This window comes from Scyliorhinus torazame, chromosome 3, assembly GCF_047496885.1.
Source record: "Scyliorhinus torazame isolate Kashiwa2021f chromosome 3, sScyTor2.1, whole genome shotgun sequence".
NCBI classification, from domain to species: domain Eukaryota; kingdom Metazoa; phylum Chordata; class Chondrichthyes; order Carcharhiniformes; family Scyliorhinidae; genus Scyliorhinus; species Scyliorhinus torazame.
Genome location: NC_092709.1, coordinates 16,130,242 through 16,157,215, shown reverse-complemented (window position 1 = coordinate 16,157,215; position 26,974 = coordinate 16,130,242). Strand labels below are relative to the sequence as shown.

General features: G+C 47.5%; 1 protein-coding gene across 7 annotated transcripts in view; it reads left to right on the top strand.

The window, feature by feature from the left end:
• The window catches only part of ccser1 (coiled-coil serine-rich protein 1), a 1,481,149-nt gene that overhangs the window by 1,372,558 nt on the left and 81,617 nt on the right, over positions 1-26,974 (top strand). Inside the window, exon 10 of one of the 7 annotated variants that reach the window (XM_072495329.1) lies at positions 14,381-14,650. The exons of the other annotated variants lie outside the window; for them this stretch is intronic. Within the exon in view, the coding sequence (XP_072351430.1) occupies positions 14,381-14,635 (255 nt within the window). The 3' untranslated portion in view covers positions 14,636-14,650. Of the gene's footprint in view, positions 1-14,380; positions 14,651-26,974 lie in introns of those variants that run through there. 7 annotated transcript variants of the gene reach the window in all.

The window sequence follows — 26,974 nt, the reverse complement described above, 5'->3', positions numbered from 1 at the left end:
TTATTCAGAGGTGATAATCAACGACCTTCAGAGTCACGACACAGTTTGGTGTTTCTCTTTATTTTTTTAAAATTATTCCATCATTGGGTGTGGGATGGCTTTTGGATTGGATTGGATTTGTTTATTGTCACGTGTACCGAGGTACAGTGAAAAGTATTTTTCTGCGAGCAGCTCAACAGATCATTAAATACATGGGAAGAAAAGGGAAGAAAAGAAAATACATAATAGGGCAACACAACATATACAATGTAACTACATAAGCACCGGCATCGGATGAAGCATACAGGGTGTAGTGTTAATGAGGTCAGTTCATAAGAGGGTCATTTAGGAGTCTGGTGACAGTGGGGAAGACGCTGTTTTTGAGTCTGTTCGTGCGTGTTCTCAGACTTCTGTATCTCCTGCCCGATGGAAGAAGTTGGAAGAGTGAGTAAGCCGGGTGGGAGGGATCTTTGATTATGCTGCCCGCTTTTCCCAGGCAGCGGGAGGTGTAGATGGAGTCAATGGATGGGAGGCAGGTTTGTGTGATGGACTGGGCTGTGTTCACGACTCTCTGAAGTTTCTTGCGGTCCTGGGCCGAGCGGTTGCCATACTAGGCTGTGATGCAGCCCGATAGGATGCTTTCCATGGTGCATCTGTAAAAGTTGGTAAGGGTTAATGTGGACATGCCGGATTTCCTTAGTTTCCTGAGGAAGTATAGTCGCTATTGTGCTTTCTCGGTGGTAGCGTCGACGTGGGTGGACCAGGACAGATTTTTGCCCTTTTGTTTGCCCTTTCTTAATTGCCCTTTAACGGAGTCATTTGCAAGGCAAATTCAGAAGGAGACAGGTAAGAGTGAAACACGTTATGGGGTCACATGGGCCAGACCACATAACGCTGGCAGATTTCCTTCGTTAAGGGACAGCAGTGGACCAGATGGGTTTATACAACAATCGTGAATCGTTGCCACGGTCACCATTTTATATTCCAGATTTTATTGATTGAAGTTGAATACCACAAGCTGCCATGGATTTGAACCTGTGTCCACTGGTTTTTAGACTGAGCCTCGAGACTGTTAGTCCAGTGACGTTACCACCACACCATTGCCTCCCCCTGAATGTAGCTGAATTATCAGCTATATTATTAGCTGAATGGAATGCCTTTTCAATTAATCTGTCCTCCCAGAAACTTGCTTATCAGACAAAAACTAAAAGCTGTTCTTTGCAGATTCACATTTTCCTTACCCTTATATTAGACCATGTCCGTTTAGTGCTGCACTTAAAAACAATCAAGGCTGCTGACTGTGTCTTTATTTACAATCATGTCAACTGACATTTCAGAGGGCATTGGGACAAAACTTTAGGCTCAATAATTATAAGTGAACCAAGTACATCTGCGGTAGAAAGTTAATCCAATTGCTTTTTCAAATGATTGATTGAAAATTGACAAGTTGTCGCCAATGTGAGAGAAAAAGAAGGGGATGAATTGCGAAAAGGACTTGGATTAAGTCAGGCCCAAACATGAGTAGGGGCGAAATGCAACGGCTACGCTGCGCTCAGAAAGCTGCTTGCCATCTCACAGCATGGCCGATAAAAGCCAGGAGACCCTGCTCCCGGGATCCACTAGGCTTGCAGCGCCTCGCAAGATCTAACGCTATCTCGCGAGATGTTGCGATGTGAATCCCATCCATTGTGGGCGGGGCCACTTTTTAGCAGATCTGCATATTGGAGTGAGACAGCTATTCGCACTCTAATGTGTAGATTCCTGATTTACCCGAGGCATGGGATTTATCCCTTTTTTCGCCTTGAAGACCTCAGGCAAGCACCGTTCAGTACTGGTCTCCACAAATGGGGACCAGACCAGACAGAACTGCACTCGAGGACATCTCCGAGGGGATCGGAGGCCCCTACGTGCATGCCCTTAGGGAAGGGTGGTACCCTGGCACATTTTAAAAGCTGGCATTTTTAGTGCGCTGCCGATTGGGCCAGAGATGCCCTGTGCAAGTATTCGGGGATTGCGGAAGGAGCTGGGGACCGTCCCATAGTGCACTGGGTCTTGGGATGGGTGGGGGTTGTGTCAGGGCCTAGAAAATCATGACGGCATTTAAAAATGGCGTCCTGATCACTCGCTATACAGAGGAGTTCCGGTGAACGGAGCTCCTCAGGGCACAAAACGGGCGCGGCCTCGGCTGCGTGTTCCTGCTTAGGTCCCTTGTCTAACGCGGGTGGCATTTTAATAATAATAATAATGATCTCTTATTGTCACAAGTAGTGTTGCGAACTTTTGGTTGGTTCTTAATTTGGTTCTGTTTAATCACGTTTGCTCAAGAGTCGCCAGGTATCTTTTGACACCGCCACAAGGTTCAGAACCGAATACTGATCAATGACTCGATACACCAGTTAGTGAGTTCAAAAGCAATGATCATTTATTTACACACAGTCAAATCTACTCATGTATAAACTCTACAAAACTAAACTACCACTATTACTAAGGCCTATACTTAGCTTCGGGCGCCCACTCAGTCAGAGGAACAATGGCCGTTGCTCGGTTCTGAGGCTGCTGGGTTGAGCTGTTTACAGGGTAGCAACTAGGAATGTCTATCTCGTAGCGAGCGTTGACTTGGAACTTACTTGGTCTGCTGTAGCTGCTAGGCAGGTCTCTCTCTTCGCTGAGAGCCAAAGCCAAAGGAAGGCGTTAACCATTGGGGGATACCTTTTATACCCAAAAGGGCTTTGCACTCTTTTGGGCGGGCCTTGAACTTGGCCTCAACTAATTGGGTCTTTCCCAATCATCGGTATCGATTTTCCTCCAATAGAGGGGTGGTTCCCTGATCGCTGGGCGTGTCCTGGTGACTGTCAATCTGCTTTGTCTTAGCTTCTTCTGGCGTCGGGGAGTCTGTCCTAACATTGTGTATCTAAATGTTTCCCTTTTGTCCCCAGAGGTGGCTCATTAGTATGTAGATTGCTTGGCAGTTTCTGTCCTGTCTGAGAGTTTAAGGTTCTAATCAACAGACCGAGCTTGCACCTGCTTGTTTCTTAGCATTGTCCAATTTTCCCTGCAGACTTTGCAAGTGTCCATTTTGTAATCGGGACGTGTCCATCCCAGATTGCTACAGTAGGCTTCAATGAAGTTACTGTGAAAAGCCCATAGTCGTCTCATTCCGGCGACTGTTTGTGGAGGCCGGTTTGGGAATTGAACCCACGCTGCTGCCTTGTTCTGCATTACAAGTCAGCTGTTTAGCCCCAAACAGGGGGGAAACACGTGGCTAAATGCGCTCGCCATGGGACTTTGTTCCCTTGTAGTTGAATCACGCCCTAGATCTTTAAAATGTTGAGGCAAAGGATATATCAGTATAAACAGGCTATTCAATCACGACTGAGAACCGCAGAATCTAAACACTGGTTTAATATGAACAAGCCTAGGCAGCACGGTGGCACAGTGGGTTAGCCCTGCAGCCTCACAGCGCCGAAGTACCTGCTCTGGGTCACTGTCCGTGTGGAGTTTGCACATTCTCCCCGTGTTTGAGTGGGTTTTGCCCCCACAACCCAAAGATGCGCAGGGTAGGTGGATTGGCCACGCTAAATTGCCCCTTAATTGGAAAAAATGAATTGGGTCCTCTAAATTTATTTTTAAAAACTAAAATGAACAAGCCTCAAGTGAGACCAACGATTAAATTAAATGTATCTCGCTGAGTTGTGAAGAGGTTGAATTGAGAACAGTTGAAATGATGCCATTTCAATCCTGCAGAAACAAATTAGATAAATAGCTGTTGAAGAATAAACTTTGTAGAGATTGAGATGATTAAGCGATCCATGGAACAGGATGCCACTTTGCTATCAGAGGGAAGAGAAGTGTGGTTATGCCATGAATCAGTTAATACAGGGTATTTGCAGAGCCTTTGTGCAACTTAAAACTTTAATAACTTTGGATGCACACATGATGGAAGCTTTCTCATCCAATTGTTAAGTGAGTTGCTATGTTGTACATTTTTCCTCGAATCAGCAGTAAATTCTTGTCTCCTGACTATTATGGGCCTCAATTATGCCCGCAATAGCAACCATTTCAGCTTTCCTTCCACTGTGTCCCTTTTCAATCAGTGAAACTTTATCACAGCATTCAGCAACATTAACATGAGGAAAGAAACTTGATAAATTCTGCTTTTATATGCCATTTACTGTTTGCACGTCTTAAAGTTGCACCAAGGGCTTTATGCACCTGTATTTTGGGTTCATTTGGGGATTGCACAGATGCTCATTAAAAATTCTCAATAGATGAAAGGGTGAGATAAGGTCATGATATGATAGCTCGAAAATGGTCTATTGGAAGAATGGACTTTGTAGGCTAAACGCGTGTCTCTCCTTCTGTGCTTGCGTTGCAGAACTGTGCTTGGAAATTTCTGTTCTCCCAATGATGTCAAAGGCAAAATGGTTATTACTGACTTTGTTTCATGTTTTCCAACTCCACTTGTGCAGAATTTGATTTTTGTTTTGCTGTTTTCTGCTGATTGGCCAGAGCTTCCTGCAGTGAGCAACGAGTAGCATCACCATCCATTTTAACTGACTTTATCCAATCATCAAATATTATTCAGGTTAACTGAGATTTTCACCTGCTCTTTTTATCCATTCATGGGATGCGGGCATCGCTGGCTAAGCCAGCATTTATTGCCCTTCAGGAGGTGGTGGTGAGTTGCCTTCAAGAGGTGTAGGTACACCCACAGTGCTGTTTTGGGGGCGGGGAGCTTCAGGAGTTTGATCCAGCGACAGTAAGGAGCGGTCAATATATTTCCAAGTCGGGGTGGTGAGTGGCTTGGAGGGGAACTTGCAAGTGGTGGGGTTCCCAAGTGCCTGCCGCCCTTGTCCTGGTCGGTGGTAGCGATCGCCGGTTTGAAAGGTGTTAGTTATTGTTTAGTTTTAAAAATGAGTGTTCTTTTCAATGCAGAAATGGCGAGGGAGATGCCTTTCACACTCCTAACGCTCGCAGCAGTGCCTAAAACACTTTCATTCTGGCAGAGAAAAGCAGAGTGCGACAGTTTGATATCCTTTCTGTACTTGTACTCCTACATTGTGCGTTTATCCATTCTGTCTGATTTCTTTCGGGGCCAAGTAAATCAGGAACACTTTTCTTCCTGGCTAAAGACTCGTTTCCATGTAAATCACTGTGAGGCTTTCTTAAAGAGAAAAGGAAAGTGCTGTCAGTAAGTTTTTATTCCTCTCAAAATAGTCATCATTTATTCAGCCGAACACTCTTGTGACTGCATGGCATTAAATGCAAAGATTGAATAATTTATTGGTTAAAAGATTTATGGTGAATTACAGAACTCCGCAATTGGCTTCATAGCATATAAGATGTAGAATCTTTTGCTGTGTGTATTTGCAGAGATAAGATGAAAATAATATCACAAAGGCAGAATTTAATTTCTTGCAATCTTTTCCAAGCAGCTTGTTAATAATGTACTCTTTGCAATGCCTGCCATTTGGTTAGCCCATTTAATATTTAACAGTTAGTACTGCAGTCAAAAATATTCTGAATCAATTGTGAATGCTTTTCGAAAGTAATTTTTTGGCATGGTGCAAGCTATTTCAAATACCTTCGGTAGGGAACACTGGGCGGAATTCTCCACCTCGCGCTGCTGGTAAGTGTTCCCAGTGGAGAAACCAGGATTGGTGCCAGGCACTGATCCGCTTCCTAGCATTGTGGATATTTATGACCGAAAAATCGGCGTGCAACCCTTACCGATTCCGGCACGGGTGAGTGGCTAGCACAGGCTCCGACTGAACCGCCCGCCACCCGCGCCAAAACCGGATGGAGAATGATTAGGTCCCAGGCCACGCATGTGCATGGCCGATGACCTGCACTGGTCGCGCCGTACAACATGGCGCCGGCTGCACGCGACCCCAACCTGCTAACAGCGATCCCACAGCCCATCCTCGGGCCACCCCACACCAGTTCCCCAGCCCTTGCATAAGCCACCCCAGCCAGTGACACGGATCCCGGCCGAGTGTGGCGGCACTGGACACAGTCAGGTGGGAGTAGTGCTGTTGGCCGGGGGTGGGGGGGAGGGGGGGTTGGTGGGGGGGGGTGGGGGCTTCCGCAAGGTCTGGGTTGGGTGGCCAGGGGGTGGCCAGTGGGGCATTGTCTGGCAGGTCAGGTCCGCGCACAGCTGGCGCCATGTTTTACAGCGCGACCGCTGCAGGTCATCGCCGTGCCCATGCACGGCCACGGACCCAGTCATTCCGAGCCGTTTTTATCGTGGGAGCCGGAAGTTGTACGCGGCGCAGCTGCTAGCCCGTCACCGGCCGCAGGCCCAGCGAGGGAACGGCGCAGATTTTTTTGATGTAATAGTTCCTCCGCACTTAGTCACAAAAATTGTGAATCCAGCCCCATATCTTTCAATCTTTGTCTAAACTGTGTTTCCTATGCTGACCCCACTGGAGAGAAATCCTGACGACGAGGTTGACTTGTGCTTTTAAAAATTGGGAAACAGGCGCAGTGGCTGCTGAGGGAGCGAGAGGAGAGAAGGTGGAGTTTGGGGTGTTCCGGCACTATTGCGTGGGTTGCAAGGCAGCCCATGCAGCTGCGCACATCGCTGATTGACCACTGTGAACTTAGAGCCACAGGTCGTAAAGGTGACCCCCAGTGACGCCCACGGTCACTGAATTGGTCCAGGTGCGGCATCAGTTTTGCTGTCGTGCAAGTCCACAAATCCATCAACAGGAATGGAGAGTTCCATCCATAATGTTTCAACTTCAACTGCTTTCTGTGGGAGGGAATTCCACAAGCTCGCCACTCTCTGGATGAAGGAATTTCTCCCAACTTCAGTCCCAAATGGTTTACCCCAAATGCTCAGACTGTGACCCCTGGTCCTGGACTCCCCCGCCATCGAGAACATCCTTCCAAGAGTAACCAAGATCAAGCGGCAACTGAAAATACTTTTGTACAGTCCCCATTAGTGTGGAGCAGCTTGCTCAGCAAGTGTATTACTGTAATAAGATTTGACTGCATTATCTGGGTAAAAGAAAATTTCAGCCACAGAATTATGCCACTTATTTAGAAGTATAGACTTGAAAGCCCTGTTGTACAGACTGTACCACGCAATGACATTCATCTCACGTATTGCAAAATACATTTTCATTATGTTTTAACTGCAGAGATATTTTGTCCTGAATGCTTGAGCTGGATGACATTATACACATAAGGGTCGATTATCTGAGGACGTGCTTTACACCGGGATCTTCGTTTGCTGAATCCAGAAAAAGCAGGGGTGCTGATTAAGACTTTGTTTCAACCCTCTGAGATCTCGCGCCGTCCTTTCACTTCTGCCCTCTTCCGAATCCCTGTTTTCTTTCTCCACTCCCATTGGTGGCTGTGCCCTCACCTGTCCAGGGCCTTGGCTCTGGAATCCCCACCCTCCCTCCTTTAAGAAGGTGACCTTCGACCGAACTCTTGGTCATCTGTCTGAATATCAACACATGTGACTCAGTGTCAAATGGGCGGCACGGTAACACAGTGGTTAGCACTGTCGCCTTCATAGCGCCGTGGTCCCAGGTTCGATTCTCGGCTTGGGTCACTGTCTGTGCGGAATCTGCACATTTCTCCCCGTGTCTGCGTGGGTTTCCTCTGGGCGCTCCGGTTTCCTCTCACTAGTCTCGAAAGCTGTGCCTGTTCGGTAATTTGGACATTGAGTTCTCCCTCTATGTATCTGAACAGGTGCCAGAATGTGGCGACTAGCGGCTTTACCTCCTGAGATTGTGATAGTCACTATATAAATGCAAATCTTCCCACCTGACAAAAGGAATCATGAAAGAAAATGAGGATGATTAGAAACATCTAATTTCTTCTGCTTGGTACAAAACACATCAGTAAATTAACAACTAATGTGTAAATAATATTCATTAGTTTTAGTTGATTGCAGAATTGTTATTGTTCAACAGCTCATATCTCAGATTTTCACATTGAATCCATAGGTATGCGATTGCAGCTTATTCTAGAACAGAATCCGAGAATTCCTACAGTGCAGAAGGCCATTCAGCCCATCGAATCACCACTGACCCTCCTACCTAGCCCCAATCCCTGTTATCCCACCTTTTGACACAAAGGGCAATTTAGCATGGCCAATCCACCTAACCTGCACATTTTTGGACTGTGGGAGGAAACCGGAGCCCTCGGAGGAAATCCAAGCAGACATGGGGAGAACGTGCAAACTCCACATAGACAGTGATCCGAGGTCGGAATCGAACCTGGTCCCTGGCGCTGTGAGGCAGCAGTGTTCACTTCTGTGCTACCGAGCCATCCTCTCCTAGAAATATGGACAAGTTTACTTGGACATAAGACTATTTCTGGTCTGGTCATGAGAATATTCTTGGTCCAGGAAGGAGTAAATAAATCATTCAGTCCTCTGCTCGAGGACTATAAGGCATATGGAAAGCAGACATCAGTAAATATTGAGTGAGGATAGGATTGGACACGACTCTTCCAATTTACTTTTAGCTGGTCTCCTACATTCTACCCTTCATAAACTTGAGTTCATCCAGAGCTCAGCTGCCTGTGTCTTAACTCGCAGCAAGTCTCATGCCCTTATCGTCCCTGTGCTCGCTTCTGTCATTGGCTCCTGTCAAGCCACATCTTTACTTGACAATTCTCATCCGTGTTCTCAAATTCCCTCCATTGCCTTGCCCCTCTCTATCTCTGCAATCTCCTCCATCCCCTCAACCCTCCGAGAGCTCTGCGCTCCTCTAATTCTGGCCTCTTGAGCATCGCTGATTTTATTCACTCCACCATTGGTGGCTACGCTTCAAGTTGCCTCAGAGCTAAGCTCTGAAATTACCTCTGTACCCACCTCTGACTCACTTTCCTCTTTCCTGTAAAGCACCTTGGGATGTTTCATTGTTTTAAAGTTGGTCAATAAACACAAGCTGTTGTTGCTAGACGGAGATATGCTGCTGTCAACGGTCACCTAGTCTGTCAGTAGTCACTATTTAAACGCCCACATGAAACATGGTCACTTGGACAAGCAAATAGACGGTAGACGAACAGTTGGGATGTGTTGAGCATCTAAGACTAATTACTATTAATAGTTTTTCTGAACAGAAGAGACTAATGAACCGCAGGATTGTTGTAGATCGTTTCTGCAACAACCTAAAAACTTTACATTGTTCACCAGTCACTTGTGAATGATTTGCTTACCATAAAGAAACATCTTGCATCTTACCCAGAAAAGTTTGCGGTCCCAAGAGCACTTGGGACTTAATGGTTTGAGCTATAAGGAGAGGCTAGATAGACTGGGACTTTTTTTTCTGGAGCATTGGAGGCTTAGAGGTTGATGAAATAATGAGGGGCAGAGATAAGGTAGGTAGTCAACATCTTTTCCCAAAGGCAGGGAGTCTAAAACTAGAGGGCATTGGTTTAAGGTGAAAGGGGAGAGATACAAAAGAGTCCAGAGGGGCAGTTCTTTCGTACAGAGGGTGGTGAGAGGCAGTAATACAGGCGGGTACAAATTTGTCTTTTAATAAGCATTTAGACAGTTATATGGGTAAGATGGATATAGAGGGATATGAGCCAAATGTGGGCAATTAGGACTAGCTTAGTGGTAAAAACTGGGTGGCAGGGACAAGTTGGGCTTCCCCTTTCTATTTTGCTTGAGCCCATATAGATTCTAGTGAGAGTTCCCTTTTGTGGTGATATGAGAGTGCACAGTTATGTATATAGTTATTGATTCGACCTCCAACCAGTAGGTGACGATAGAGATCTACCATGTGACTCGAGATATCCAGCAGTTGGTGGTAAGTCGTACTAGAGGACAGTCGTACGAGAAGTAGCTCCAGGAAAATTCACTGAAATCATTTACTCGTCACCGTTTGTATCATAGTCCGTCAGTCATCTTTCCATGTGTTCATTCTGTTAATAAAGTATCTTACTGGTCAAGGAACTAGATGTTCCGTGTGCATGTGTACTACGGCCACAACACAGAACATAACACCTTTGCTTACATCTGATTTAAGATAGCTGGTATTCATTTGTCAGCGTACAGTCCCACTGCAGCATTGCGGAGAGAGAACACAATCATTTTCTACAGGTGCAACACCCACCATATTCCAGTTCCAGTGTTTATATGCAAACAGTTCTGTAGCTGACAATATGCTCTTATCGTTTCCATATTCCATGGAGATTATGTTTCAAAGGCCTCTCGTTTAGTTGAAATGTACATACTGACTACATGTTGTAACTAGCTACGAAAGAAATTGTCACTGAATAATTAATTCATTGGATGATTCATCTGTTTATCAGTTGAATGGAAGTTGCAACAAAGGGGGAAACAGTAGAGGAACTGCCTTCTGCCACATCTATTTAAATATTGAATGCCTGACAGACAATCATTAATAACTTGCATTAACATTAACACATCTTAATGTTAAACATATTTTGAGGTGCTTTACTGAGAGGTGTAATAAAAATGGATACTGAACCAGTGAGCAGTGAATAGAACGGTGACTGAAAACTTGGATTAAAAAGAAGGGTTTTCCAAAGGTTTTTAAGAAAGTAAATTCAGAGGCAGACACGTTCCAAACAGTAGGACCCAGGTAGCAGGAAACTCCAGAGACGGGGATTCTCCCCCAACCGACGGGCGGGCCGTACCCGCGCCAAAGAGTGGCGTGAACCACCCTGGCGTCGGGCCGCCTGGAAGGTGCGGAATCCTCCGCACTTCCAGGGGCGAGGCCGGCGCTGGAGTGGTTGGCGCCGTGTCAACCAGCGCGAAGGGCCTCCGCCAGCCGGCGCGAGTTGCCGCATGTGCGGGAGTGCCAGCAGGTTCTGGCGCATGTGCAGAAACGCTGGCGTGATCCCTGCTCATGCGCAGGGGGTTTCTTCTCCGCGCCGGCCATCGCGGAGCTTTACAGAGGCCGGCGCGGAGGGAAAGAGTGGACGGCACAGGCCCGCCCGCGGATCGGTGGGCCCCGATCGCGATCCAGGCCACCGTGGGGGCCCCCCCTGGGGCCAGATCCCCCCGTGCCCCGAGGGCTCCGCAGGCAGCCCTCAGAGCCAGGTCCCGCCGGTATTGACCTTGCCTAATCCACGCTGGCGGGACTGGCCGAAAACCGGTAGCCGCTCGGTCCATCAGGGCCCAGAGAATCGCCGGGGGGGGGCCACTGCCCACGGCCCCTGCCCAGCGTGACGTGATCCCCGCCCCCGCCTAAAAAAAGGTGCTGGAGAATTCGGCAGCCGGCGCCGGAGCGGCGGGTCGGGATTCACACCGCCCCCCGGCGATTCACCAACCCTGCGGGGGGTCGGAGAATCCCCAGGAAATTACTGTTGCAAGCGAGAAAGTCCAAAGACTCGGGGTTTGATTTTCATTCCGAGTCGGAAGCCTGCTGCCTGGATCATTTCCGGGTACCAACCCTATTCTGCAATGGGGAGCTCCGTTCGCCAGATCTCCCCTTTGTAGCGAGAGATCGGGACGCCATTTTTAAATGGCATTCAGATCTCTGAGGCCCAAATGCAATATGGGAGGGTCCCCGGGCCCCCTGAACTCCCCCCCAACACCAATGTCGGGCAACCCCAGCCCGATCTTGCGCAAAAAATGGCAGCTTGGCACCTGGCAGTGCCAACTTGGCACTTTGGCAGTGCTCCTTCCAGCGCCACCTGGCACTGCCAAGGTGCCAGGCTGCCACTGTCAGGGTACCAGGCTGAAACTGCCAGGGTACCCTGTTGGCACCAGCAGTGACAGTGCACCACCCTGCATGCAGCTGGAGGCTCTCGGTCCCCTTGGAGACCCCCATGGGTGCCTTTCCGTCTGGTCCCCTTCGTGGGACCAGTATCAAATGGCGCTCGCCCAAGGCAAAGAGGATTGAATCCCAAAGCCTCAGGCACCTCGGGAATCTGCAAACTGCCTCACTCTAATATGCATATTAGCCAAAAATGTTGTGGGCGGGATTCACCTCGCAACGTCTCGCGAGCTTGCGTTGAATCTTGCGCGGCATTGCGAGCTGGGTAGATCCCGGGAATGGGGTCTCCTGGCTTTAAATGGCCATGCTGCACTGCAGTGAGCTGCTTTTCCGATACCACATGGCCGGATTATCCCGCCCATAATTGGGGCTGAGGTAAGTTCAGCGCAAGTTAGTGGCAGCAGACGCTGCAAGGAGACCGGCACCAGCGCTAGGTTGCAATGCTCAAAGGAAGATGACAGCCTTGCCATTGCTTTGCAGAATTAAGTAGGCAGGAGGTCAGAGATCAGAGGGCCAGCTGCATCATGGTACATACAAGTGGCAGAATGGTCAATCGGAAGTGACCGAATGTGCTCTTTTTGCATTACCCTAGTTTGCATGAGTTCAATTAATCAGCCACACCACATTATGGTTCACGGCAATGGCCCTAGCTGCTGAGCCTTGTGTGCCAGACCATTCGCATTTCCCTGTCTTCGCTTTGAAAATCTCTTTCTGGGCCTCCCCATCACATTAAGAAGCTTGACAGGCCTTAAATTGGAGGTAAGCAGGTTGCTGACACCCTCCCCACCCTCACTTCAAAAGCAGGTACAACCCCTGAAGTTCTCAGAAGTATGAAACGCCGTGCGTGAGTATTGTTTCACTAACTTTGTCCTATTGGTATTCGAAAATTACGCCTTCAGACTTCAAATAAAAATTAATTTTTGGGATGTATGAGCAATGATGCCTAGGCCGGCATTAATTTCCCATCCCTAATCGCTCATGATAAGGGGGTGTTGAGCGACCGGTATAGGTACATCCACAGTGCTGCTTGGCAGGAAGTTGTTGGATTTTGACTCTACGTCAATGAAGCAGCGGTGGTGTAATATTCGGGATTGTACGTTACTTGGAGGGGAACGCGAGTGGTTCCCATGTGCCTGCTTGTCCTCAATCTGACTCTGGTAATTCAAAGCAGAGACCCACCACAGAGAAAGGCTCAACTGGCACAAGATTTGAAATTATTGGTGGGGCGATGTCAAAACTTCAAAAAACCGAACGCACACGGTGGAGGGAGGGGGGGGGGGGGTGCAGAAAGTGCAGTAGGTCTTTCAGAGATCCATTAACTTTGGAGGGGCCTTAAGATCCCGCTGGTGGTCGTGGGGACAGTAAAATTCTGCCCTCCAAAATGGATCATGAATGACCTGTGCAAGGTATTGCTTCAGCATCTTGAGTTAGTTCCTCCCAATGGCTCAAAGGTTCTATTGAAAACCAAGTCTCACAATTTAGAAGGAGCCAGGCTCTCTGACCCTCGCAGTTTATAGTTTATTGGCTGCGCCATTCACTTGGACCTCATGCATATTTGAAAGACTCGAATAGAATTCAAAAGATTATTAAACCTGTTGGGGTATTGTAATAAAAAGCAATTCTGTGTCAGTGTCCAGTCGCTTTTCATTGCCAATAGCCTTTTAGGAGCTTAAACGTTTGCGCCGACCAATAATTTAATTGGCAGCTAATTATTTACGTCCGCCACGAGTTTAAACGCATTTGGCCTGTAAACCAGAAAGGAGCTCAGCACCTTGTCACTTATTGGAGGCCACATCAAAGCAAATGATCCCCCTCGCAAAAGGTAGCTTAATTAGCACATGGCTTCGTCAGCCAATTCTTGTCAGCTCCCGGCAAACAGTCCAACTGTAATGACTATTTGCCACATCCAAAACACTTGCTTATTCGTCATTTGGATTTTCTTCAGAATGTGCTCAAATCTCTCTGTTCGCTCCTGAGGGACGAGACCATTTGGAGCAATGTAAATGAAATGAAATGAAAATTTTAAATGAAGTCAGTGCTTTGTGTAGGCTGCGTCACTGTGTAATAATGAGCCGCCAGATTTATTGTCCACAATTTCACATTTCTCAGCCAACTATAAAAATCTAATGATTGGCTTCTTAATAGATGGGGCCTAGCAAAAGTCATGCATCTCTATCAGGTGTGTCATGCTGTTCAGCTGTTAATGCAAACCTGTTGCAGGTAATTTTAACCAGATATGAACCCTTCGCTAAGCAGAGAACAAAAGCAAGATAATTGTGGACGCTCAAAGTCCGAAGTAAAAGGTGCGACTGGTGGAAATACTCAGAAGGTCAGGTTACTAGGGAGGGAGGAACCATTGACATTTTGGGTCGATGATCTTTCATGGGAAACCAGGAGATGTTAGAAGATAGATAAGATAGAGAGAAACTCTTTTCTTTCATGAGGGAGTCCAGGCCAAGGTGGCAAAGTCTTAAGGTTAGAGTTAGACATTCAGGAGATGGGTCAGGAAGCACACTGGGCTAAATCGCTGGCTTTGAAAGCAGACCAAGGCAGGCCAGCAGCACGGTTCAATTCCCGTAACAGCCTCCCCGAAAAGGCGCCAGAGTGTGGCGACTAGGGGCTTTTCACAGTAACTTCATTGAAGCCTACTTGTGACAATAAGCGATTTTCATTTCATTTCATTTCAGGAAGCACTTCTTCAAACAGAGGGGACTGAATTCACCGCAATCGGCGAATTGGCCCGACACCGGCGCCAAGAATGGCGTGAACCACTCCAGCGTCAGGCCAACTGGAAGTTGTGGAATTCTGCGCACTTCTGGGCACTAGGCCGGCGCCGGAGGGGTTGGCGCTGTGCCAGCTGGCGCCAAAGGGACTGTGCGGAGCTTGAGGAAGGAGCAGCGCTCCGAAAGCTAGTGATTCAAAACAAACCTGTTGGACTTTAACCTGGTGTTGTGAGACTTCTCACTGTAGAAAATATCGACCCACCTGTGCCTTTCACAGGTCTGGGAGCTACCTGGGCAAACTGTGCCGAGTAGAAACACTGTGAAAGATTCAGGTGGGTGATACTCAGGCACACGGTTCCATTTGTGCTGTCCAATTCTTCAGCATCTTTGCAAAGTTAATTCTGAAAGCTGAAGTTCCATTCGTTAATCATAGAAAAGTTACAGCACAGAAGGAGGCCGTTCGGCCCATCTTGCCCATGTCAGGGGTGCCCTTTCTAATCCCACCTTCCTGCACCCGGTCCATAGCCCTGTAGTTTAGTGCACTTAAGGTGCAGATCCAGGTACCTTTTAAAAGAGTTTAGGGTCTCTGCCTCCACCACCAACTCGGGCAGCGAATTCCAGATTCCCACTACCCTTTGGGTGGCACGGTAGCACAATGGTTAGCACTGTTGATTCACAGCGCCAGGGTTACAGGTTTGATTCCCCGCTGGGTCACTGTCTGTGTGGAGTCTGCACGTTCTCCCCGTGTCTGCGTGGGTTTTCTCCGGTGCTCCGGTTTCCTCCCAAAGGTTCCGAAAGATGTGCTGTTAGGTGAATTGAACATTCTGAATTCTCTCTCGAACCGGGCGCCAGAGTGTGGCGACTCAGGGCTTTTCCCAGTAACTTCATTGCAGTGTTAATGTAAGCCTACTTGCGACAATAAAGCTTTTTTTTTTAAACCTTTGCGTAAAAAAGGTTTCCTTCATGTTCCTGAAGACTGTGATTGCATTCTTCTGAACCTGCCCTTCTTAAAACGGAAGACCATAATATCAATTTTGCTTAGTTAATTGTTACTGTCATATCCGTGTGGAGCTCTGGGACAAGGTACAACCTCGTAAGATCTGCAACAGCATATTCTCGGTGTTTTGTTATTGCACATAGATCAGGAGCAGGTGCCAGATTGCATTGGGATTGTTGCCTGGATGGAATCATTTTCATTTAATTTTGTGCTGCACTCAACCAATGACATATTTGCATTGCATATTTGACCATCTCAATGATCTGTTTGGCTTTCCACACTAATTAAACTTCAATTCATCCAAGACTCCCACTGCTGCTATCCCAGCTTTGGGCAGCACAGTGGTTAGCACTGTGGCTTCACAGCACCAGGGTCCCAGGTACGATTCCCCGCTGGGTCACTGTCTGTGCAGAGTCTGCATGTTCTCCCCGTGTCTGCGTGGGTTTCCTCCGGGTGCTCCGGTTTCCTCCCACAGTCCAAAGATGTGCAGGTTAAATGGATTGGCCATGATAAATTGCCCTTAGTGTCCACAAATGTTTAGGAGGGGTTATTGGGTTAGGGGGTTAGGGTGGAAGTGAGGGCTTAAGTGGGTCGGTGCAGACTCGATGGGCCACATGGCCTCCTTCTGCACTGTATGTTCTATGTCTATGTCTATGTAACTCATACCAATTCCTATTCTTCACATCACCATGATGAGCAGGTTGTGGAGGACAAAACGAGGGTCACTTCGACATATATGCTGGGTGGGTTGTGCTGACAGGGCTGTGGTGGTGGTGGGGGAGGTGGGGGCGGGGCGGCGGTGCAGGAGTAGGGTTGTGGTGGCTGCTAACAAAACTGTACGGACCCCATGGATTTCAACCTGAAACTGCAGCTGTCGCCTTCCCCGACTCTGACCCGGGATGACCAAATGGCCCAGATTTTCTGTGATAGTCTAGGAAATTTCCCTCTTGTCCCGCATTCCAGGCGTTCATTTTCTACTCACAAAAAGATAGTACAGTGGTGGATAGCACTCCCTAGTCCCAGCCGGAATAATCCGAAGATGCCGGCTTCCTTCTGGGCCAGTTTTTATTTTGGGGAATTAACGACCCTTGCTGTTGGGCCTCCGCTCTTCAGCAAGGGGAGTTCGTATTCCACAAGACCCATGGGAAGATCAATCGGGTCGTCCCCGGGGGTCCTTTGGAGGTTCTTACAGGCAGCCATGCCTTCAGCTGAAGCTCCTTAAACCTCCTTGTGTTGCAACTAAGAAGCGCCTTAGGAGCTAGCTGTTTGACCATGCTTTTGGCCACCTGTCTTAATAGCCCATTGTGTAGGCCAGTGTCAAAACTTGATTGCTAACGCTCCTGCGAAGCATCTTGTAACATGTTACTACATTAAAGGTGCTATATAAATGCACGTTGCGCTGTTGATGACCTCATTTAATTTCTCTGTTGGTAGCCTGTCAGTTGTCTGGACATGTAATTCAACAGTCAGTAACCACCTAATCACATGTGTCCTTAAAATCATCCCCAATCCCCTGTTGCATTGGTCATTTTATTATGAGATGTACACTGAACATGATGCTTCGTGGTTTATTGTCTAGAGGTTGAAAGTGTGCTTGTTGGGGAGAAAAATGGTTAAAGATATTGCTAATTGCCATCTGACACAAATTAACATGTCAGTTGTAGTAATCCAGGAGACACGAAGATGAAGGAGTAAACCGATTTATTCTAAACTCAAAAGCAAAGCCTCACGAGCGGCGTTTAACAGTGTCCCAGCCCAGAATGAACAGATACCCGATCCAGGTCTGGGATGGGATTTAAAGGGCTCGGTAACGAGATCCTGCTGGGTGGATCACCACCCATTACCATGGGAACTGGTATTCCACAAGCCTCCATGGGGAGGTCAATGAGTGATTCCCCATGGTCTTGATGAGGGTTATCATGGTAATTAATGGTTTTATCGAATAACTAATGATTAAAAGGCTGGAAGCAGTCAGGTGTTTACAGCTCAATCTGTTGTGGTAATATATGGTATTGTCACGGTTCAGAACACTTTGGCCATTTTTCATGGAAGGGACTGGGACATGTGTCACGTTAAGAATTTTGTGTCAGAAAAAAGCCTACTTAAAAGCATTTTGTTTCCCAGATTGTGTTTGGATCAGTGTAGAGATACGTAATTACAATGCAAGATGGGATGTTTCAACAGACCGAGGCACTGTACAATGGTTAATCAGCGAAACACTCCATACCTTGGGGTTGAAAGAAAACAGAAAATGCTGGAAATACTCTGGATTTATCGGGCCGCCATTTTGAGCAGCCTGCCCAATAGCAAGGTCCCACGGCTGCCCCCCCCCCCCCCCCCCCCCCGGGAATTTCTAGATCACCACACAGTATGGAGTTAACCCACCTCTCACCCCCACCAGAGACCCCCTAATTAATTAGACACTCCCAGAGACCCCCTAAATAAAGAAATCCCCCCCCCAGACCCCCTAAATAAAGAGATCCTCCATAGAGACCCCCTTAATAAGGAGATCCCCCAGAGACCCACTAAATGAAGAGACCCCCACAATAACCCACTGATTAAAGAGACCTCCACAGACCCCCTAAATAAGGAAACTCCCCCACAGAGACCCCCACCCCCCTGCAGAGACCTCCAGAAGAGAGACTACTGTCTGGAAGCTAGAGAGCAGTCCAGACAGAGGAAGTGCAAACATCACTGCTTTAACACTCACCTGGGCAATCCACCTGCTGACTCAGGCACAGGAAGCAGCGCCTGTCAATTCCGGGAAAGAGTAAAACAGTCAGCTGTGTTTAAACCCCCTCAGATCTTTGACAGATGTATTTGTGACAGATAGATTTGTAAAGGTGTCATCAAGTAGGCTTCTCCCTCAGTCAGTTTATTTGCCCATGATTGACCTGATGCCTTGACACTTCGTGGGGTCCAGCTTCAGCAAGCCATTCATTCATTTGTTTTGATATTGTGTTTGCTAGGCTATGTTTGACAGCTTCTATGCCCCCCCCCCTCAGCTGTCAGTATTGTTCCATTCATCTTGGAGTAACTTTGAAGTGGTCTGCTATGAAACTAACCGCAATGTTTACAACCATCAAGCTTTGATTGACAGCTCCTGGAACACATCAAACAGAGTTAAGTGCTTTCCATTCAGTGACTTTAAAGTAGTCAACTATGAACATAACAGAAAGCACCCAAGTCTGGTATTTTGACCCAATGGTGATGAAGGAATGGCAAGATATTTCCAAGTCAAGGTGGTGTGTGACATGGAGTTAAATGCCTCCTGCATTTGTCCTTCTCGGTGGTAACGATTTGGGAAATGCTATTAAAGAATCCTCAGCCAGTTGCTGCGGTGTGCATCTTGTAGATGGTATACACCGCTGCCACAGTGTGCCAAGGATGGAGGGAGCTATTTAAGATGGTGAATGGAGTGCCAATCTTTTGGGCTGCTTTTGCATGGATGGTATTGAGCTTATTGACTATCATAGAATCATAGAATTTACAGTCCAAAAGGAGGCCATTCGGCCCATCGAGTCTGCACCGGTCCTTGGAAAGAGCACCCTACTTAAGCTCTCGTCTCCACCCTATCCCATAACCCAGTAACCCCACCTAACCTTTTGGGCACTAAGGGGCAGTTTATCATGGCCAATCCACCTAACCTGCACGGTCTTTGGACTATGAGAGGAAACTGGAGCACCCGGAGGAAAACCGCGCTGACACGGGGAGAACGTGTAAACTCCATACAGACAGTCACCCATGACCGGAATTGAACCCTGGTCCCTGGAGCTGTGAGGCAGCGGTGCTAACCACTGTTCCATCATGCCGCCCAACTATTGTTGGAGCTGCACTCATCTTGGAGAAAGAAAGTGTTTCATCCCCCTCCTGACATGTGCCTTGTCGATGATGGGCAGGTTTTGGCGAGTCAGGAAATGAGTTACTCAGTGCAGAAATCTGACCGGCTCTTATAACCACAGTATTTAGGTACTGTCAATCATCTCATGGGCAGCACGGTAGCATAGTGGTTAGCACAATTGCTTCACAGCTCCAGGGTCCCAGGTTCGATTCCGGCTTGGGTCACTGTCTGTGCGGAGTCTGCACATCCTCCCCGTGTGTGCGTGGGTTTCCTCCGGGTGCTCCAGTTTCCTCCCACAGTCCAAAGATGTGCAGGTTAGGTGGATTGGCCATGATAAATTGCCCTTCGTGTCCAAAATTGCCCTTGGTGTTGGGTGGGGTTACTGGGTTATGGGGATAGAGTGGCGGTGTTGACCTTGGGTAGGGTGCTCTTTCCAAGAGCCGGTGCAGACTCAATGGGCCGAATGGCCTCCTTCTGCACTGTAAATACTATGAATTCTCGAACTTCTCCAGTTCAGTTTGTGGTCAGTAACAATACCCCAGGATGTTGATTCAATGATGGTAATGCCTTTGAGTGCTGGTGGGAGATGGTTAGCTCATCTCTTTTGGATTTGTCCTGACTTTTGTGGACAAGGCATACCTGCCAACCTTCCACTTATTGGGTGGTTGCCAGTTTTGGAGCTCCAGCTTGACCAGAGGTATGATTAGTTCTCATATTCAGATCTTCACTGCTACAGCAGGGACAGAGCCCAGAGCCTTTGTTGCAGCTGATGGGCTCAGCTGTTCCTTGATATCAAGTGAAGTAAATCAAATTGGCTGAAGACTGGATTCCGTGATGCTAGAGAACTCAGGAGGGAGCCAAGACGGGCGGTGCTATTCCAGACTCATTGGACAAGTGTTCGCTCTCTGACTTTATGGTAATGGTGGAATAAGGGCCATGAGCTTACAAATTGTGATGGGATGCGATTCTGCTGCTGCTGATAGCTCAGAGAACCTCATGGGTACACAGTTGTGAACTGTGGTGTCTGTTTTGAATTGATTGCATTGAATAACAGCGGCGGTGCCACACAATACAAGGTGGACAGTATCCACAGTATAAAATCAGGACTTTGTCTCTACAAGGACTGTGCAATGGCCACTCTTGCCAAAACTAGACAGATGTATTTGCGGCAGATAGATTTGTAAAGGTGCTATCAAGTAGGTTTTTCCCTCAGTCAGTTTATTTTCCCATGATTCACCTGATGCCTTGACACTTCGTGGGGTCCAGCTTCAGTGTCGAGGACTCCCAGAGCCAAGCACTCCCAACTATATATCACTGTGTCACCATCTCTGAGGGTCTGTCATCCAGTGGGAAAATACATACCCAGAGGTGATGACGGAGGAGTCTAGAATGTTGGCCGAAAGGCATAATTCAGTTGCGTAAGGAAAAAAGTCTCCCAATTTTGGCACATCCCCAGATGTTAATGGTGGACTGGGTGGCTTACTGGGCCATTTGCGATTCTGTTGAAAATAAACCACATTGCTGTGGATCAGGAATCACGTGTTGGCTAGACGGGAAAAGGACAGTCGATTTCCTTCCCTGTAGGGCATTAGTGAACCAGATGGGTTGTTACGACAATCCGATAGTTTCATGGTCACCATTACTGATAATAGCTTTTTAAAATCCGGATTCATTTAATTAACTTGAGTTTTAAATTCCCCAGCTGCTGTAGTTGGATTTGAACTCGTATCTCCAGTTCATTAGTCCAGGCATGAGGATTACCAGCCTAGTAACATAAACATTATGCTATAATATGTGCAGAATGCTGATTATATACCTTGGCTCATTTTCTGTTTGTAACAAGCGATCATTAATTAAAAGTAAACTGATGACCATTTGATATGATAGTTCTGTAAATCTACATGGATTAAGACCCACCTCCTGTGTGTAATGGAGTTAGCAATGCAGGATTACAGTGCAAGTTTTGCATTATTCATACTGGTGCAGAGAGCTTCATTCACAAGCATTTCAAACACTACCAGAATTCCTCATGTTGTGAAGCATCTTTGTCAAAAACAAAACCAATTAAAGAACCTTTGTAGAAGCTTAAAGAATTGGGGACAGCATGGACGTTTTAAATTTCAGATATGAACCATATCAATATGCAGTTGACAGGCTAACCTTGCCAAAACTGCCCATGATTCTAGAATCACCCCAGAGTGCAAAGATCCTTTTAAACCCTTCTCCCTCCCATCCTCCACCTGCACCTTCAACAACAGGTGTCAGGAACTCGCAAAATTCTTTGTCACCAAGATTGAAACCATCCACTTAGCTGCCCCTGCCACTTCCTGTCCTTCCCCGAGCACAGTGTTTTCCAAACTTTTTTTTTCCCCAGGATGCATTTTTGCTAACCAGCCAACTTTCGCAACTCACACCGGCCAAAGTTCGCGACCCACGACGGCCTACCTTCACGGCACACCATTTCTGCTTCCCTTTAATGCGATAGGTGAGCGTGCTTCGGCCTCATAATCTCACTAGCTTTGTCATTCAATGTTCCATTTCTGCCAAGGACTTCAACTGACAATTTAAGTTCTCCCTGGATCCCTTGAAAAACTCAAGGGGTTTGTCCTCAAACTTGCCATACTTAGTCTTCAAATGCCTTTGAGGTTTTGAGGGTTTTAAGCACTCATTTGCCAGTACTTCCCTTCATCTAACACACATAGAACATACAGTGCAGAAGGAGGCCATTCGGCCCATCGAGTCAACACCGACCCACTTAAGCGCCCTCACTTCCACCCTATCCCTGTAACCCAATAACCTCTCCTAACCTTTTTGGACACTAAGGGAAATTTAGCATGGCCAATCCACCTAACCGTCTTTGGACTGAGAGAGGAAATTGGAGCACCCGGAGGAAACCCACACAGACACAGGGAGAACGTGCAGACTCCGCACAGATAGTGACCCAGCGGGGAATCGAACCTGGGACGCTGACGCTGTGAAGCAACAGTGCTATCCACTTGTGCTACCATGCTGCCCACATATTTTTAGTTCTCCTTTGGATGGATTCAGAATATGTCCCAATCTTCGGGGCTATCACTGACGTTTGCCTCTTTATATTCTTTTTCTTTCAACTTGATACTTTCCTTAACTTCCTTGGTCAGCGATGATTGTTTTATCCCCCTTAGAATCTTTCCTCCTTACTGGGATACATTTCTGCTGAGAGTCTTGAATATCCTCCTTAATGTCTGGCTCTGCCTGTTTACTGTATTTCCTACCACTCTATCCGCCCAGTTCACTTTAGCAAACTCTGTCCTCATTTCATTGTAATTCCCTTTATTTCAGTTAAACACTGGTGTGTTGGGTTTTGCCAATCACTGATGTTTGTGGAGCCTCCTTCCACTGTTAATTGCCTACCACCATTTGTGACCGAATGAGGCAGGGCCTCAGAGCTTTGACCTGATCCATCGGTTGTGGAACCACTTTGCTCTATTACAGGCCGCTTCCAGTGTTTAATGTGCATATAATCCCGTATTGAAGCTGCGCTGCCTCCTCATGCCATGCTCTGCTGCATTCCTCACTGAACCAGGATTAATCACAATGGTAGAATGGAGGGACATGCCAGGCCATTGACTTAATTTGCTCTGTTTCTATAACCTTTGCTCTAGAGTCGCCAGGTATCTTTATGCTACCGCCACGAGGTTCAAGTTCAAGTGCTGATCAATAACTCAATACACCAGTTAGTAAGTTTCAAATCAAAACACATTTATTATACACAGTCAATCACTACTCATGCATAAAACTCTACTTACTAGACTATCTCTAACACTAAAGGCCTATACTTAGCTTTGGAATTGGCCCACCAGGTCAGGGAAACAAATGGCCTTTCGTTCGATTCTGAGTCTGCAGGATTCAAAGCTGGTATATACTGGTAGCCAGGAGCGCCTATCTCGTAGCGTGCGTTGACTGGAGACTTACTTGGTTGATGCGGCAGCTAGGCAGGTCACTGTCAAGGGTTGGTTCGAGCTGCTGAGTGACCCTGCCAAGAAGGACAAATTGAACTTGGGGACTCTACTTTATAGTCCCCAGGGGCTTCGCGCCGTTCGGGGCGGACCCCGTATCTGGTTCCAAGTGATTGGGCCACGTTCCGATCACTTGGATCAATTTCTCCAATACTGGAGCCATTCCCTGATCGCTGGGCGGTTCCTGAGTGTCCATTGGCCTTCCTTTGTCTTGGCTGCTGCTGGCGCCGAGGAGTCTGGCTTGGCCTTATTCACCTTAAATGTTTCAATTGTTCACGGGGATCGCTCATTACTATGCAGATGGCTGTGAGTTTCAGTACTGTCTGGGTTTCTGAAAGTTCTAATACACGGGAGACTTTGCACTTGCTAGTTTTTCCTGGCTTGGCTGAATTTCCCTGCATTCTTTGAGAACCTCCATTTTAAGTCGGGAAGTGGCCAACCCAGGTGGCTACAATAGGCTTCCAGATGGTGATTAAATTCTGCTGTTGATGGCCAAGAATATTATCTCACAGATGCTCAGTTTTGAGCTGCTAGATCTATTCTGAATCGATCCCATTTAGCACAGTGGTAGTGCCAAAAAACATGATAGATAGTTGATTCACGATCAATAACTCCAGAAGCGAGGTTGGAGACAATTGAAGGCATTAATACGCTCGATGTTTTCCCCAGCAGCGCATGTACAGAAGAAAGCTGCTGGGGCGGCATGGGCTCTTATACCCCGACTTGCAGGGCGGAGCTAACATACAGGCTTAACCAATGGGAACAAGTACATTCTCCACCAATGGTATTCCGGCATTACCAGATACCGTAATCCTTCTAACACAGACTACCACATTAGTAAAGTATCCTCTGGTGTGAAGAGGGGGTTTTGTTTCCATAAAGACTGAGCAGTGATCATTGCCATTAATACCGACATGATGCATCTGCAACAGGTAGATTGGCAAAAGTGAAGTCAGTTAGGTTTTCCCTCATTCTGGTGGGCTTTGCATCCTGATTTGTATTGGCACAATAAACAAAGCCATAGCTTCAGAAATCCAGCAGAATTCTACATTCCTGAGATTGAGTGTTGACTCCGAAGCAGGAGTCGCAGACTTCCACGACAGCAAAGGTGGCACCGCATCTGGAGCGACTCAGCGACTGTTGAGGGGCTATTACCGGCGCCACGTGGATTCGATTCCAATGAGAAACGGTGCGGGATTCGCCGGGCCCGTGATTAACAGTCGGAGGCTGACAAGCTGCAGCCGCACAAACACACTTCACTCCCCCCACACACACTCATCCCAGCCAACACGATTGCATTGGTTGTGCTGGAGCACGCCCATCCCACTGATGGGTCAGCTGGACGATAGGGCACCGAGGAGGATGGCCTAGGAGGATACCAATACGACCTGTTCACATCGGGCAGTCAGTGGCATGCGCAGCTGCATGGCTGCCTTGCAGGCTGCAGCAATGGTATTCCGTGCCCGTCCACACCACACCACAGCCCACTTCTTGGCCAACCCCCCTGCTACGCCCCTGGCAGAAGCTCCCCGGCTAGCGACTCAACTGTCAGCAAACTATGGCAATGTTGGACACTCTCCGTACCCCCACTCTCTCCCTCGTCAGCCATGGCGCCTGTTTCCCAATTTTTAAAAGCACAAGCGAATCTCGCCGTTGGGAATTTGCCCCAGTGGAGGCGAAGAATCACGGAGGCCCCGGTGAATACCGGGTCAGGCCCGCTAATGATATGCAAACGGTGTTTACTGTATGTGCTGAGGGAAACGCATTGGTGCTGCTGTCACGGCATCGAAGGATTGCGATTTGCCGTGAAACCGGCACCCCCCACGATTTTGCCGTCAAAACCGATTCTCCGGCAAATTGCGTTTCCCGATTCTGCAGTCAGCGGACGGAGAATCCCGCCCATCATCTTTACACTGCATTGTTCCAGAGTTCAGATTTCTCGCTCTTTAAAAAGATCCATCTTTAGTTCTTCACAGTCCTGTTGCCTTGCTTGTTCGTAGCTAGAAAATAAGGGAATCTCTCCTCCGTGATTTTGCGGCAAAAGCACGGATGTACAGGTGAGTGACATACAGGCGAGGTAACATGAAATGCTCCCTTTCACCACTTCTGGCTGGAAATCTGCCTTGTTCTATTTAAAAGCAGGTCGCAACCAGTATTCTCTATTTAAAAGCCAGTCACGGCCACTGGCCGCTTTTCCCATAATCAGGAATGCTGTGACCAATCGTGCCACGGCCCTCCCGACACCCGCCCGCGACACACCAAGAGGTTGCGATCCGCAGTTTGAAAAACCCTGCCCGAACATACCAGGCCAGCCTTTCCCCGTTGCCCGAAGCCCTGAGCTCGCATCCTCCTCTATAATTTCTCGCCTGTCTCCCTTTGTGCGTTGTTCAAGCTCAGCTTGCCCATGAGAGCCATCTCCCGGTTCCTCCACGCTCTTCGCAACAACAAAAAAAAACAACACCCAACTCCGCTTCCTGGACACATCTCAGCTGGTCACCCATTCTCCCTCCACAGACACTGACCACTTTTCCTTCAAATCTGCCGTCGCCACTGATCTCCTCAAAAAAACAAACCTCGGGTTCGAGAAAACTATTGCCCCCACGCACTTCAACTCCCCATTCTTCTCCAAAGTCCTTGAATGTGCTGTCACCTCTCCACTCACAGCTTAATGTCTCCTTATGTGATTTGCTGTCAAATTTTGTGTGATAGCACTTTCATGATGTACCTCGGGGCAGCACGGTAGCACAGTGGTTAGCACGGTTGCTTCACAGCTCCAGGGTCCCAGGATCGATTCCCTGCTTGGGTCAGTGTCTGTGCGGAGTCTGCACGTTCTCCCCGTGTCTATGTGGGTTTCCTCCGGGTGCTCCAGTTTCCTCCCGCAAGTCCCGAAAGATGTGCAGGTTAAGTGGATTGACCATGCTAAATTGCCCTTAGTGTCCAAAAAGGTTAGTTGGGGTTACTGGGTTAAGGGGATAGAGTGGAGGCGTGGGCCCTTGCTCCTTCCAAGAGCTGGTGCAGACTCGCTGTACTATACATCCTTTTGCACTATAAATTCTATGTCTATGGTTATTTTATGTCTGTTTCTTTTTCTATTAAAGGCGCTATATAAATGCACATTGTTGTCAATGCGGCTCCGAAAGCGCTTCTTGAAGAGAATCTCGTCACTTGACATAAATCGTCATTGTCGGCACGCAGCAAAAGATTTAAAAAAAAACATTCAGCTTACAAGGGGATTTCTTGGTAAATGCGTGGTTTAATTGATGTGCAAGTGATTTTGCATTGCTGTCATAACAGCGTGAAATCATTAATAAACGGTTACCCAAGCCATCACATGAATTACAATCATTACTCGCAGCTTGCACATAACTAAATAAATGTCACTGAAGGTTAGGAAAAATATGAATGCACCAAACCGCAGTTCACATGAGTTCTGAGGGCATTTTGTTCAGCTATTTTTCCAGTACATTTGCGATTTCAAGGTATGTCATGTTCAGCAGTGATAATTGCATTAATGTGCACTGAAAGGTCTCAGGATTTGTTAATAATGCAGTTTAAAAATCCTGACGTGAATGTACCTGAGGGCACATTGTCTTGCTCCAGGACTGATTTGCCAGAGGAAGCATTCTTCTCAGCTATTTCTCCCCTTGCAGAAATAATCTTTCATTGTCCCCACTGTGCACCAATAACCCAGTGCCTCACAGATCAGCAGCCTGGAGAGACGC